Genomic DNA, 16,061 nt, shown 5'->3' with positions numbered 1-16,061 from the left:
CAGCCTCAGCTACTTTAGTGAGGCCCTCTGCAACTTAGTGAGACCCTTTCTCAAAATAAAATGAAAAATAGGGGTAGGGGTTTAGCTTGGAGGTAGAATGCCCCTGGGTTTAGTCCCTGGTGCCAAAACCAAAAACTATTGAAGTGAACAATCAGTCTCAGTACTATGTAAGATTATGTTGTGCAGCAGTTCAGTATTTTGGAATGCACTGCGTTATTCACATTAAATGTACATTGCTAGATCAAAGCCCATCTGAACAGGCTACGTGTTTTATGGTGCAACCATATGACGTTGTGGAAAAGGTAAAACTAGAGACAATTAAAAAGATCAGGCTGGGCGTGGTGGCGCACGCTTGTAATCCCCGCGCTTGGGAGGTGGAGACAGGAGGATCGCGCAGGTTCAAAGCCAGCCGCGCTGGCTTAAGAGACCCTGTTTCCAAATAAAAAGTATAAAAAAAGTAGGTCTGGGAGTGTAGCCCGGAGGTAGAAGGGTTTCCAGGAACCCCAGTACCACCAAAGAAATCAATCAATCAAAAAAAAAAAAAAAAGATCAGTATGTGCCAGGGGTTCAGAAGGAAGGTGAAAGGGATGATTAGACGAAGCACAGGGCATTTTTAGGTCATTGTAATTGTTCTCTATGGTGCTGTCATATATTTGCTACGTATAGATATGTGCATACAGAGTAATGTGAACTATGGGCCTTAGCAGTAATATGTCCATACTAGTTCATCATTTATAACAAATGTAGGACACTGAAGTAAGATGTTAGGGAATGCTGGAGTGGTAAGAAAACATGGGAACTGTACATTCTGTACTATTTTTCTGTAAAACTTATGAATGTTCTAAAAGAATTTCAGCTTCTTTATAAAATGATGCATACTCAAAATAGGAATTCTATAGTAACCTGCTTACAATTGGTCCTAGGATATATTTTTGAAATATGGAATATGGACACTTGGCTATAAAGATTTTAATTTCTTTCTTTTTTTTTTTTTGTGGTACTGGGGGTGGAACCCAGAGGCTTTCTACTTCCGGGCTATTATATTTTTTATTTGGAAACAGGGTCTCACTAAGTCGCTGACAGCCTCACTAAGTAGCTGAGGCTGGCTTTGAACCTGTCTCAGCCTCCCAAGCGCGGGGATCACAAGCGTGCGCCACCACGCCCGGCTAAGATTTTAATTTCTTTTTGTGCTAAAGAGTAGAAATAAAAACTACCACCATTACCATCATTCGTGTAAAAACAGCACTCTAAAATGTTAGGTTTTTTTTTTTTCTTTCTTTCTTTCTTTTTCTTTTTTTTGGCAGGTCTGGGGATGGAACCCAGAGGCATTTGACCTTCGAGCTACACCCCCTGCCCAATTTTTTATTCTTTATTTTTGAAACAGGTTCTCACTGAGTTGCAGAGGGCCTCACTAAATAGCTGAGGCTGCCCGCGAACCGTGATCTTCCGGTCTCAGCCTCCCAAATGCTGGGATTACAAGTGTGTGCCACCACACCTGCACTCAGGATTTACTAGAGAAAGTTCATGACTTTTAGTGCTGAGTACCAGAGCCTCAGGAGGGAACCTAGGCATTTAGCCCAAAGCGTGAAGGAGCCATGAAGGTAGTTGGACAAGTAATTTTCTCTTACGTGGTTGCTTCAGTTTGAGTCATTAAATTGGAGGCAGTGTGTTCCACTTTATGCAGAATGCATGGGTATTTTCCTACATTTCCTACCTTAATTAACCTTTGGACTTTTTTCTCTTTCTATTACAACATTCCTATTGCTGAGAGCTGTGAAGTTCCTGTATTTGTTTGTGGTACTGGGGATTGAACCCAGGGGCATTTTACCTCCAAGCTACACCCCAGCCCTATTTTATATTTATTTATTTATTTATTTATTTTTGCAAGTCTGGGGATGGAACCCAGAGGCATTCGACCTCCGAACTTCACCCCCTGCCCAATTTTTTTTAATTTTGAAACAGGGTCTCACTGAGTTGCAGAGGGCCTTACTAAGTAGCTGAGGCTGTCCGCGAACTGTGATCCTCCGGTCTCAGCCTCCAGAATGCTGGGATTACAAGTGTGTGCCACCACACCTGCTCCTATTTTGTTATTTTGAAACAAGGATTCACAAGTAGCTGAGGCAGGCTACAAACCTGCAATCCTCCTGACTCAGCCTCCCAAGTACAGGGATTTTAAGTGTGTGCCACCACATCTGGCTGTTAAATGGATTTAGAAATAAATTTGACTTAGCAGTATAGCTCAGTGGTAGAGGGCTTGCTAACATGCTCAGGGTCCTGGGTTCAATCCCCAGTACTGCTTGGGAGAAAAAAGAATTAAAAAAATAGTTTGGGAGGGTATAGCTCAGAGGTAGAATGACCTAGCGTTCAATCCCCAATCCCTCCTAAAGAAAAGAAAAGAAGCCAGGCGTTGTGGTGCACTCTTGTAATCCTCGCACTTGGAACTTAGAAGGCTGAGACGGGAGGATCGCAGGTTCGAAGCCAGCCTCAGCTACTTAGTGGGGCTCTCAGCAACTTAGTGAGACCCTGTTTCCAAATAAAATATAAAATAGGGCTAGGAGTATAGCCCGGAGGTAGAAAGCCTCTGAGTTCCACCCCTGGTACCACCAAAAAAGAAAAAAAGGAAAAGAAAAGGACCCGGGAGTTAGGGTGTGATTTGGAGATAGAAACCCCTAGTACCCCCCCCCCCCAAATAAAAAAGCCAAAGAGCCCAGGTTTTAGCTCTGAGGTAGTCCCTGGGTCCAACCCTTAATACCTCAAAAATAAATAGATAATGTAATTCCCTGCCAAATTTGATTTTTAGTAGATTCATATTTTTACTTAATGAATTAAAGCCAAGCATATTTGAAGGATACGGGTGCATTAAAGACCTTGGCTAGAAAAATCAGCTTGTGAATGTTCAGAGGATGTGCTGGTATATACACATTGGAATTGTGTGTTTGTCTAATAGGATATTTTAAAGTGCATTTTAGTAAAAGTTTTGTCTTTGTGCTCTTTAATAGTCATTAGATATTTTGAAATTTTTATATTAATTAGCTTTTGTAGTTGATCACGGGCTCATCTGAACTTGACCATTTTTCTGGGTGATCTTAAATACTGCTATTCTGGGTAGTGGTGCACACCTGTAATCCCAATGACTCAGGCAGGAGGAATACAAATTTGAGGCCAGCCAGTAAAACTTAGCAACATCCTGCCTCAAAATAGAACATAGAGAATGGGATATTGCTTAGTGCTAGAGTGCCCCTGGGTTCAAGTCTGTGTGTGTGTGTGTGTGTGTGTGTGTGAAAGAGATAGAGAGAGAGAGAGAGAGAGAGAGAGAGAGAGAGATTCTGAGATTGAACCCAGAGGCATTCTACCTCTGAGCTACACCCCCAGCCCTTTTGTTGTTTTTGTTGCTAGGTTGCCAAAAGTATTGCTAAGTAGCTGAGGCTGGTCTCAGACCTGCAGTCCTTCTGTCTCAGCCTCCCAAGTACTGGGATTACAGTTGTATGCCACCATGCCTGGCTGCTATTTTATTTTTAAATCTACCCTTAACTATGGTAAAAAATACACACATTAGAAAAATGTGATTATCATCCCGAAGGCATTTTCTGAATTAATAAGTATTTTTACATTTTACTTATACTTAGTATATAGTTATTTATGCTTACTGGCTGCTGTAATTAAGATACTGGAGGTAAATATATAAATCTCCAAGAATTATAAATGTTTTCTGTTAAAAATGATAGAAATTAGCTGGGCTTGGTGGCGCACGTGTGTAATCCCAGCGTTCAGGAGGCTGAGACAGGAGGATCGCGGTTAGTGGACAGCCTCTGCTACTTAGTGAGGCCCTCTGCAACTTAGTGAGACCTTGTTTCAAAAAAGAATTTAAAAAATAGGGCAAGGACTATAACTCAGAGGTCGAATGCCCCTGGGTTCCATCCCAGACCTGCAAAACAAAATAAAAAAAAAACAAAAAACACATCATAGGAGCATTTTAAACATCAATATAAGCCAGGCATGGTTGCACACATTTGTAATCCCAGTACTTGGGAGGCTAAGACAGGAGCATCTCAGGTTTGTAGCTAGCCTCAGCTACTTAGGCCTCCACAACTTAGTGAGAGCCTGTTTCAAAATAAAGAATAAAAAATAGGGCTGGAGGTGTAGCTGGAGGTAGACTGACCCTGGGTTCAAGCCTCAGTACTGCAAAAAATAAATAAATATACTTTCTATTGCTCAGAAGATTCACCTTGCATATGATGTGTGTGTGCATGTGTATTTTATCTAAAACAAAAGTCAGAACTTGCCTACCAGGTCATACTTCAATAGATATTTTTGGATATTTTTGATATTGTATTGTGATTTTTGTTATCTGATAACTAATAAAAATATAAATTTTGCACAAAAGGATCACCTACATAGAAAACACCTAATTTAGTTTATTTCATTTCATAGAGAGCTACTGAGCCAAGCCAGGCTGTATGCCATTGTTGCTGAAAAAAAGAACGATCTTCAAGAGGAATCTGCTGCCCTTAGAAGGAATGCCAATCAGTTTGATTGGGCTCTCACAAGACTGGATAATTCTGTCCGAAGAACTGGCCGCATTACAAAGGGGCTTCTGCAAAAAGTCTTTGATAGCACATGTCGCCTAGGTATTTTAAATTTTTGTTTAGAATATTGAGCTTTTTAATAAATATTTGTTAGGTGGAGAGCTAATTATAGAGTACATTATTTGATACTTTTAATTTTCTTAATTATCATCATGATCTTGCTATCTTTCCAGCTCATCTGGCAAATTCTAGTTTAAGGGGGTTTGGCTTGGAGGTCAAATGCCCCTGGGTTCCATCACCAGACCCACAAAAACAAAAAAAGAAAAGAAAAAAGTTATGTACATAGGAAGAAGGAAATTTATGTTATAACTGATTATGAACATAATAAGATCCTTTCTAAATTTGGTATTCATGAGTTTTCATTACCCTGTTTTATATCATTTTCACGAGACACTAAGAAGCTTAGCCTTTGAATTATAGTAAGCACTCCTTTATATATTAGGTTCTGTGTTTTTGTGTTCATGCAGATTATCTAGATTTTATAACTTTAGTTTCCTTAAGAAAGCAGACTGATAGTAAAAATTTAATTTGTAATTTTTCTTAACATTGTGGATTAGGATAGGATTTTTATAATTTTTAGATAATCTCAATATTACTTTGGCAAACCAGAAGATTTTTGAGCATTTATAGATTTCTGTTTAAGATTTGATATCTTCATGATACTGATACTGTCCTAAACCATTTTTCCACAGGTAGCCCAGGAGGCAATCAGGCTTTGCTTCTGCTACGCAGCTGTGGTTCTCTCTTGCCGGAACTAAGTCTCACAGAGAGAACAGAATTTGCTCATAGGATATGGGATAAACTTCAGCAACTGGGTATGATTGCTTGAATAAGTAATATGATAAAGGTGTAGGTGTTTTAATATAAAAACGTTTCTTTACATAAATACTATAATACTTTGGAAGGGCTATTTGATTCAAAAAATTTTTATCATGTTTTATTCAGTGAGTTATAGTGACATCTAGGGGCATTAAGAATACAATAGTTTTTCAAAACAAGTATTACGTACAACTTGGGTAAGTGGATAGAAAGGTTTTTGGTCTCAAAGATAGGCTTGTACATAACAGTTTAACCAAGCAGTTCTATTTGCTAGACTTTAGGTACAGAAACACTCATACGAGCCAAACAGTGTTCATCAATTTAGCTTGTTTGTAACAGCAAGAAATCAAATGCTACCTTCAGGTCCCTTGCTGGGGATGGATAAACTATGGAGCATTAGAACATTCTTCTACATTGAAAAGAAATTTGAACAGAATAAGCCTAGGACAAGAATAAGTGAAGGAAAATTAAAATAATAATACACAAAGATGTATAATATATCAGAACACTAAAAGTAATGGATAGCAGAGCCAGAGCTTTGAAATATTAAAGATATAAGAGCATGAGGTTAAATACATAAAGCATTGCTGTTATGTAGCTTTTTATTTTTTATTTTTGGCAGTCTTAGAGATTTCCAGGGGCATTCTCTTTCTGAGCTATACCTCCAGCACTATTTTTTATTCTTTTTTTTTTTTTTTAATGGAGTCTTACTAAGTTGCAGAGGACCTCACTAAGTAGCTGAGGCTGGCTGTGAACCTGCAATCCTCCTATTTCAGCCTCCCAAGTGCTGGGATTACAAGTGTGTGCTACCACTCCCAGCTTTGAATTTGGAGTTTTTAACTTAAATTTTAGGTAGTTCTAAACTTTTTTAGTTCATCTTAAAAATACAGATGTTAAAGAATTCATTATTAACCAGGCATTGTGGCACATGCTTGTAATCCCAGTATTTGGGAGGCTGAGACAGGAGGATCATGCAGGTTCAAAGCCAGCCTCAGCTACTTAATGAGGCCCTTTGCAACTGACTGAGACCTTGTTTCAAAATAAAGAATAAAAAATAGGGCTGGTGGTGTAGCTCAGAGGTAGAATGTCCCTGGGTTCCGTCTCCAGAACCGCAAATAAATAAACAAACAAATAAAATAGTCCTCATTGTCTGTCAGATGTGGTGGCCCATGCCTGTAATGCTGCCTTTTTGGGAGGCTGAGGCAGGATGATTGTACTTTTGAGGCCAGCCTGGGCAACTTAATAAGACCTTGCCTCACACCAGGCATGATGGTGCACGCTTGTAATCCCAGCACTTGGGAGGCAGAGACAGGAGGATCGCACAAATTCAAAGCCAGCTTCAGCTACCTGAGTGAGGCTCTCAGCAACTTAGTGAGACCCTGTTTCCAAATAAAATATAAAATAGGTCTGAGAGTGTAGCCCAGAGGTAGAAAGCCCCTGGGTTCCATCCCCAGTAAAACACACACAAACACACACACACACACACACACACACACACACACACACACACACCCCTTGCCTGAGAGTGTAGCCCAGAGGTAGAAAGCCCCTGGGTTCCATCCCCAGTAAAACACACACAAACACACACACACACACACACACACACACACACACACACACACACACCCCTTGCCTCAAAATAACAAATGAAAAGGATAAAAAGGGTTAGGGTTGTCCCTCAGTGGTAATGCAGCTCTGGATTCAGTCCCTCAGTCTAATAAAGAAAAATAAAAACTTTAATCCTTTTAACAAATGAAAAGGATAAAAAGGGTTAGGGTTGTCCCTCAGTGGTAATGCAGCTCTGGATTCAGTCCCTCAGTCTAATAAAGAAAAATAAAAACTTTAATCCTTTTAAAAAATTAGCTATGATGTTAACCCATAATAAGTAAATAGAGATAAAAATATTGCTGAAATTCATGAAGATATTTTTTGGCATATATAAAAAATGATGACTTATGTCAGTGTGGCAGAGAAAATAAAACCTGAGAGTAGTTACATTGAACACTGATGTTAATTCCATATAAAAAGTTAGAATAGTTGTTACTTACCTGGGCTTTTAGCAGTTTCCTTAGCTTCTGCAACAAGCCAGTGTGGATTCTTTCATAAGATTATAGATTATAATTTATGCAACCTTGAAGCTGTGGCTAACAATTTATTAGAGTTAGCTTGAGTTGGTGATTTTTTTTTGTTGTTGTTGTTATGAAGAGTTGATTTTTCAAAATAAATTCTTAGATATTCTATGGTAACCTTGTTGCATAATATAGCAGATGTTGACTAGCACATGGTTGCCCATAAGGCTCTATACAAATTTTTTCAATGGTTAAGAGATTGAGTTCTCAAGTCTTATCACTGAGGTTCAAATATATGGTCACTTACACTGTGGCCTTGGATGGGTGGAAATCTGTATTCCTCAACTTGTAAGGTGCAAAAGATAATATAGTACCTATTTGGAAATTGTTGGGAAGAGAAACTGAGCCTTTATATCCAGAGCACTTAGCATAATGCCTGAAAAATAGTAAGTATTCTACATACCTGTTAAGAGAAAAATGTATTAATTTAACAGAATAGGTCTTGGCTGCCTATAATCTCGTAGATTGACATCTTTATTCAGCAGGGAGTTGAATAAAGGATATCAAATTTAATTCATGAAAATTTAGTGAAACATGTTATCCTAGATTGGTAGGATGACTAGGGTGTCATGAGTGGATAGGGCAAGGCTGAATGGTAGCACTAATTGATGTGGCCCCTAGACAAGTATGGACACAGAAGATAAAGAGCATTGGAATACAGGTAAATAACACTTGCACAGCACACAAGGTGTTCAGTGACTGGCGATGGAAGGGCTCTTTGAAAGACTTTGAGCAGCCTAGTAAGGAAATAAAAATGGCCAACATAGTCTTATCTGTATATAAGAACTGCATTACGATTCATCTCTAACATGGTGAGGACTGCCTTATAAAGAAAAACTTTTATTTATTTATTTATTTATTTTTGGTGGTACTGGGGTCCTGGAAACCCTTCTACCTCTGGGCTGCACTCCCAGACCTACTTTTATATATTTTTATTTGGAAACAGGGCCTCTTAAGCCAGCACGGCTGGCTTCCAACCTTCGCGATCCTCTCGTCTCTGCCTCTCAAGCGCGGGGATTACAAGCGTGCGCCACCACGCCCGGCTAAAGAAAAACTTTTGAGTCACTTACCTAAGTATAGTGTCAGTAAGCATTTTCTAACAGAAAAATAATCCTGTGCTGAATTAAGAGACTTTAGTATCTGAATAGGCATTTACTTGTAATTACATAATTCAGTAATTATGTTTTACATACTTATCTTGCTCTTTTCTAACAGGATATCTGTATAGATGCCTCTAAGATGCCTCTAAGATACATGGTTAAAATGCTACAGTGATAATTTTTACCTTTTTGTTTGTTAGATTTAGATGTATATGATTTCAGTTGTTGAAAAGAACATAATTTTAAATGTTTTTCTTAAAACTTGACTTAAATTTTTTTGTAGGTACTGTGTATGATGTGAGTCACTACAATGCTTTACTTAAAGTCTACCTTCAAAATGAATATAAATTCTCTCCTACTGATTTCTTGGCAAAAATGGAGGAGGCAAATATTCAGCCAAATCGAGTAGGTAGTTGCTGTTGTGAATATTAATTGGTTATAACAGCGTGTGTGTGTGTGTGTGTGTGTGTGTGTGTGTGTGTGTGTGTGTGTGTTGCTGAGGATTGAATAGGGATAGTCTACCTCTGAGCTATACACCCAGCCTGATTTTTTTTTTTTTTTTTTTTTTTTGAGGGTCTGGGGGTGGAACTCAGGGGCATTCGACCTCTGAGCTACACCCCCTGCCCTATTTTTTATTCTTTTATTTTGAAACCGGGTGTCACTGAGTTGCAGAGGGCCTCACTAAGTGGCTAAGGCTGTCTGCAAACTGTGATCCTCTGGTCTCTGCCTCTTGAATTCTGGGATTACAAGCGTGCGCCATCATGCCTGGCTCCAGCCTGATTTTTTTATTCTTTATTTTGATTTTGGTTTTTTGTTTTTGTTTCTGGTGGTGCTGGGAGTGGAACCCTTCTACCTCCGGGCTACACTCCCAGACCTATTTTATATTTTTATTTTTGGAAACAGGGTCTCTTAAGCCAGCAAGGCTGGCTTCGAACCTCCGCAATCCTCCTGTCTCTGCCTCCCAAGCGTAAGGATGACTATTCTTTATTTTGAAACAGGGCCTCACAAAATTGCAGAGGGCCTCACTAAGAAGCTGGATCCTCCTGTCTCAGCCTCTCAAGCACTTGGATTGCAAGCGTGCGCCACCATGCCTGGCTATAACAATTTTTTTTTTTTTTTTTTTTTTTTTTTTGCAGTGCTGGGGATGAAATTCAGGGGCGTTCTACATCCAAGCTACATCCCCTGCTCCCCCCTTTTTTTGGTGGTACTGGGGGTGAACCCAGAGGCTTTCTACCTCTGAGCTATATACCTAGACCTGGAAACAGGGTCTCACTAAGTTGCTGAGAGCCTCACCAAGTAGCTGAGGCTGGCTTCGACCTGTGTGATCCTCCTGTCTTGGCCTCCCAAAGTGAGGGGAATGCAAGTGTGCGCCACAATGCCTGACCCCACCCTTTTTAAAAATTCTTTATTTTGAAACAGATTCTCACTGAGTTGCAAAGGGCCTCACTAAGTAGCTGATGCTGTCCTCGAACTGCGATCCTCCTGTCTCAGCCTCCTAAATGATGGGATTACAAGCATGTGCGACTATGCCTAGCTTATAACAACTTTGCTTAACCCCCTCCAAATTTTTAAAAAATTAACCAGCCCATTTCATTGACAGGTGACATACCAGAGGCTAATTGCTGCTTATTGTAATGGTGGTGATATTGAAGGTGCCAGGTATGGATCTCTATAAATAAAAGGTTGTACAAACAAATTTATATATTTTGCAAACCTAGAATGTGTTTAGTTTACTTTAAGGTCTCTTCTTAATAAGGAAAGTTATTTCAGAAGTATTACGACATAGCAAATTTGATAATATGACTTTGATAAAATATAAAGTTTCAGTGGGAAAGATAAAATTTGTTGTTTTAATTAAAATTATGTTTTGGAGATATAATATTGTCAGGTTATAAAGATGGCTTTCTTTTTTTTCATTAGTATTTCCAAAGGAATATTTTTTAGCCATTTAAACTATTTCACTAAAATTAGGAATAGTCTCTTTAATCCCACTGATTCATATAGAATCAGTTGCAGCATTTCTCTGCTTGCATAAAATTTATTGCCACTTTTGGATTGAAGATTTGGGAAACAAGGCATAAATTGAAATCTACTACCTTATTTATTTATTTTTTTGGAGGTACTGGGAGTGGAACCCAGGGGCTTTTCTACCTCCAGGCTATACTCCCAGACCTATTTTATACTTTATTTGGAAACAGGGTCTCACTAAATTGCTGAGAGCCTCACTAAGTAGCTGAGGCTGGCTCTGAACCTGTGCGATCCTCCAGTTTGTCTCTCAAGCACTGGGATTACAAGCGTGTGCCACCATGTCCAGCTACTACCTTATTTTTATTTGTTTGTTTGTTTGTTTGTTTATTTTTGGTGATACTGAGGATGGAACCCTTCTTTCTCTGGGCTATACTCCCAGACCTATTATATATTTTTTATTTGGAAACAGGGTCTCTTAAACCAGTGAGGCTGGCTTCGAATCTGTGCAATCTTCCTGTCTGTGCCTCCGAAGCAGGGGGATTACAAGCGTGCGCCTCCACGCCCGGCTACTACCTATTTTTAACAAATGTTTTTTAAACTTTATGCTTAAAGGTTAATAATATAGGACAGATTTTTTTTTTAAAGTTTCCTAGTAGTTTTAACAAGAGTATTTGAATTTATTTATGTATTTATTTTTATTTATTTTTTGGTGGTACTGGGGTTCCTGGAAACCCTCTGGGCTACACTCCCAGACCTATTTTATAATTTTTTTTATTTGGAAACAGGATCTCTTAAGCCAGCGCGGCTGGCTTTGAACTTACACGATCCTTCTGTCTCTGCCTCCCAAGCGTGTGCCACCACGCCCAGCTTATTTGAGTTTATTGATGCTTTTAGAAAGTAGTATTTCATGAGAATAGTATTAGCTTTCACCTTGTAGTTATTAAATAAGAATGTTTTATTGTTACACTAAAAATAACTGAAGTCCTAGTTTGTGCATATAAGGAGTGTCTGATAAAAACTTTGAGTGTTTTCATTTCTCTTTTATTTTAGCAAGATTCTTGGATTTATGAAAACTAAGGATCTTCCAGTCACAGAAGCAGTATTCAGTGCTCTTGTTACAGGGCACGCGAGAGCTGGGTAATATTCAGTTCCAAGGTTTTGGTTCTTTCATGAGGTTTAAGTTATAAAAAATTACTCTAGAAAATTTAGAGAATGTGCTTTCTACACCTTCAAAAGAAATGGAGGTGTGAGGTAGAACAGTATTGATACTCTTATAATTTGCTCTTAAATTTATTTTACAAAAATTTATTTGAAATTATTCAATTTTCAAAGTTGAGACTGATGGGAAGTAACTAAATTTGTAAAGCAGCTCTGAAAAATATTTTTTTTCATGAGTAATTTACTAAATGTTATTCTTAAGGTAAATAATATGAGTTCTAGCCTATTTAGTGTCCTAGTATATTTAGTGTAATTACTTAATGTCTGTGTAATTATTATTTCTTTTTAGAGGAGTAGTTACCTGAAAAATTTCAGATACTTATTTTTATTATGTCAGAAGTATAACACCAGTTTAATAATAAGATTTATGCTGACTAATTATGTAATTTATTTTCTTTGAATTGACATACAGAGATATGGAGAATGCAGAAAATATTCTCACAGTGATGAAAGAGGCCGGAATTGAACCTGGTCTAGACACATTCCTAGCATTATTGAACGCTTATGCAGAGAAAGGTGACATTGACCATGTTAAGCGGGTAAGACATATGTCATGAAAAACATTAAAGTAATCTGTATAAGCTTGTGTTAGGTTTTCTGATGGAGGAATGTGTGGGCCTATTTTTAATGATGTCATTTTATAGAAATAATACTCCAGAAAAATTCTTAGTTTGGTTCCTCTGTGTTATGGTAAAAATGCAATATTTACTATTTTATAAAAGTTTCAACCATTTCATGGCATTTATTCCTCTTATTTTGAATCTTGGTTGGTATTTGAATCTATTTAGCTTTAATACTTAAATTACAAACTCCGCCAAAAGTGATGCACGCTTGTAAACTCAGTACTTGGGATGCTGAGACAGGAGGATCTCAGGTTTGCAGCCAGCCTCAGCTACTTAGGCCCTGTGAGATTTTATTCAAAATAAAGAATAAAAATAAAAAATATGGCTGGGAGGTGGAATGCCACTGGATTCAGTACGCAGTACTTAAAAATTTTTTTTTCAACTCCGTTTCTCCCCCACCCCCTCTGTTTCTGGAACTGTCTGCAGACTCTAGAGACAGTGGAGAAGTCCGATCTCTATCTTATGGACCGTGATTTGTTGCAAATTATTTTTAGCTTTAGTAAAGCTGGATATCCTCAGTATGTCTCAGAAATTTTGGAAAAAGTTACCTATGAAAGAAGATATATTCCAGGTAAATTAAAGTATTTTGTTTACATTATTTTTCATTAAAAATTGAATTACTATCCCTTACCTAAATGGTGAAAAGGGCATTCTCTATGAGGATTGTGGTAGGTGAACATAGGACTTTTTAAGACAGTGTAATGAGCCAAAAATTGTGAATTAATGAATGCATGGGGATTTTTTTTAAGTCTTCTTATTATTTAGTCAGGCATATATCCCTTTGGTGTTTGTAATTTGTCTTTAATATTTGTTGCTGTGTGAAAATATTGTTGTGTTCAGTAACAAAGGATGTCTTTGTTTTCTTCTCAGATGCAATGAACCTCATTTTGCTTTTAGTCACTGAGAAGTTGGAAGATACAGCATTCCAAGTTTTATTAGCATGTCCTGTTTCAAAGGAAGACAACCTAAGTGACTTTGGCAGTTTCTTTTTACGACACTGTGTGGCTATGGATATGGTATTCTATTTTTACTTTGTAGATGGTATAATTGTAGTAAGATGGTTATAAAATTCCTGAAAATAAATAATTTATGAGATTATATGGTGAACATTATAGAAACCTTGCTTTTGTATTGTAAAATTTTGGGATTTTAGAAAAAGGATGAGAGCCTGTTGTGGTGGTATACGCTTGTAATCCCAGCATTTGGAAGGCTGAGACAGGAGAATTGAGGTTCATGGACAGCACCAGCTACTATTTAGTGAGGCCCTTTGCAACTCAGTGAGACCCCGTTTCAAAATAAAGAATAAAAAATTGGGCTGGGGGTATAGTTTAGAGGTAGAATGCCCCTGGGTTCTAGCCCCAGTCCCCCCCACCCCCAAAAAAAGGGTGAGGTTCAAATTTTTCATCATCCAAGTGGTAGAATATTTTCAGAAGTTCAAGTAGGAGGAGATTTGCCAACCTATCTGATGTGGAGATTTCTTTTTCTCCTAGCCTGCGGAGAAGCTGACAGACTACTGTAAGAAGCTAAAGGAGTCCCGGATACACTCTGCTCCCTTGCAGTTCACACTTCACTGTGCTTTACTGGCCAATAAATCCGGTACTGTATGTTTTGTTTAAAACCAACATCAAGTTTCACTGAGGTAGCTTGGTGATATTTTTTGGTCTCTCTTTCAGATTTGGCAAAAGCTCTACTGAAGGCTTTGAAGGAAGAAGGTTTTCCGGTTAGAACTCACTATTTCTGGCCATTGCTAGTTGGACATCAGAAGAAGGAAAATGTTCAAGGTTAAGTTTGGTCTTTTACTGATTTATAAATAGAGCCAGTGGAGGAGCTTGTGTACACATCTAATTGAATTCTTTGGGAGAGCATACTTATTCCCGAGTAGTAGATCTTCTGAGAAAATGGAATTGTGTTAAATCATAGGAAAGTATTATATACGCTCCCCCACCCCACCCCCTTTTGGTGGTACTGGGGGTGGAACCTAGGGACATTGTACCTCTGAGCCAGACCCTCAGCCCTATTTTTTTTTTTTTTAAACAGGTTCTCACCAAGTTGCTGAGGACCTTGTTAAGTTGCTGAGGCTCTTCTCAAACTACTTGCCATTTTTCTCTCAGAGTCTCCCAAGGACTGGGATTACAGGCCTGCACCATCACACCTGGCTTATATAAGCATTTTTTTAAAAAAGCAAACATAATAGGTTTCTTTTATCTTAATTTCATATTTTAATTAATCTCTGATCTTGATATTCAGACTTGCGAATATAGTTAACAGATCATTGTTTTTAAGTTTTTAGAAAAACTCTCAGTGTTTGAAATTATTTATCTAGCTTTTAGTTTGTGGCTACTTATTTTGTGGACCAGTCTTTTTATCTTAGCTTAGTTACAATAATAGGAATGGCAAGGAAACTTTTACTTCAAAATGAGTCTCATGACCTGACAGCCTGCTGATTGAAGGACAGAAATGTTCAATCTTTTAGGTACTTAAGTACGTTTAAGTATTTAGCATACTTTTTCCTTGTACACATGGGATATCTATAGGACATGAATAAGAATTGAACAAATATTAAATTTTAGAGTACAGTATCTAATTCTTTGGTTTGCATTATTGGTAATTCAGAAAGAGTAGTCTCATAAAAAGATGCTTTTAACAGAAGTACTTCCCCCTTGGGGAAACAAAAAATGGTCTTTTTCATTTTATCGCACAGTATAATGTGCTTTGGAATGAGATGCAGAGTTGTTAGTGTGACATTGGGTGACAAACAAAATGCACAAACAACGAAAAAAGTGCTTTTAGCAGACTTTCATATTGCAATTTTATTTTAAATATATAGCCGTCTTCTAGTTTAAAGGAAATGGTGAAACAAGTATTCCCTAATTGTTTCTGCCTATAAAAGTCTCTAAATCCTTTTTAGAAAAATCTTTGTGAAAACAATATGATAGTTGATTAACTCTTTGTCTATCCTGCAAGTCTACAGGCTCCGAGAGGTAACCTTCAACCCAGTATTTTTGAACCACAGAAAGTTAACATCATTTTATCAAACTCTTTGGGCATGTTAGTGTTGTTCACACAGGCATGGAAATATTTTTGGTACTCTGTTGAAATGTTCTTCTGGTAAATTTGCTTTTTTCAACCATATCAGGGTATCAAGACTTGAATTGATTACTGCATTATTGCTACTTAGTAAACGCAAAAGAATTTAGTTAATTTCTTTCTATAGTTATGGCTAGTTGAACTAGTAGAAAATGAACTTTATCTTGAATCTACCATATAGTAAAGTCTCAGAATTAGATTTCCAAGGTGCCTGTTTAAAGCTCAAATATGAAGGAACTGAGAGCTACAGAGGGATTTAGTGACTGACTTCAGCTCTGAATGTAGCTGTCAGTAATGCTGGATTTTCAATGGAGGTTGCTTTATTTAAATATTCTTTTTATATCATAGCACCCGTATTAGACTTTTATAAATGTGATGGTGTATTTGTTTTATAAAATTCTTAGCTATCCTTTTGAAATTAGACATCAGTTTTTACACTAAGGACTTCCCCCTCTCCTGTCATGATGGGGATTGAACCTAGGGCCTCATGAATGTTAGGTGAGTGCTCTACGCTGAGCTATATATACCTCA

General features: G+C 37.8%; 1 protein-coding gene across 1 annotated transcript in view; it reads left to right on the top strand.

Annotated features, from left to right (window-relative positions):
- LRPPRC (leucine rich pentatricopeptide repeat containing) overlaps positions 1 to 16,061 on the top strand; it is a gene marked incomplete at both ends in the record, with an annotated part of 107,274 nt that overhangs the window by 7,732 nt on the left and 83,481 nt on the right. Inside the window, 10 exons of the mRNA XM_080711489.1 lie at positions 4,432 to 4,628; positions 5,279 to 5,401; positions 8,918 to 9,039; positions 10,235 to 10,293; positions 11,653 to 11,739; positions 12,233 to 12,359; positions 12,870 to 13,014; positions 13,314 to 13,459; positions 13,934 to 14,039; positions 14,117 to 14,224. Of these exons, the coding sequence (XP_080567615.1) occupies positions 4,432 to 4,628; positions 5,279 to 5,401; positions 8,918 to 9,039; positions 10,235 to 10,293; positions 11,653 to 11,739; positions 12,233 to 12,359; positions 12,870 to 13,014; positions 13,314 to 13,459; positions 13,934 to 14,039; positions 14,117 to 14,224 (1,220 nt within the window). The remainder of the gene's footprint in view (positions 1 to 4,431; positions 4,629 to 5,278; positions 5,402 to 8,917; positions 9,040 to 10,234; positions 10,294 to 11,652; positions 11,740 to 12,232; positions 12,360 to 12,869; positions 13,015 to 13,313; positions 13,460 to 13,933; positions 14,040 to 14,116; positions 14,225 to 16,061) is intronic.

The sequence above is a fragment of the Muscardinus avellanarius genome, assembly GCF_963383645.1.
Source record: "Muscardinus avellanarius genome assembly, chromosome: 15".
Lineage (NCBI taxonomy): Eukaryota > Metazoa > Chordata > Mammalia > Rodentia > Gliridae > Muscardinus > Muscardinus avellanarius.
The sequence above is the reverse complement of the archived record's forward strand: the minus strand, read 5'-3'. Positions and strand labels throughout refer to the sequence as shown.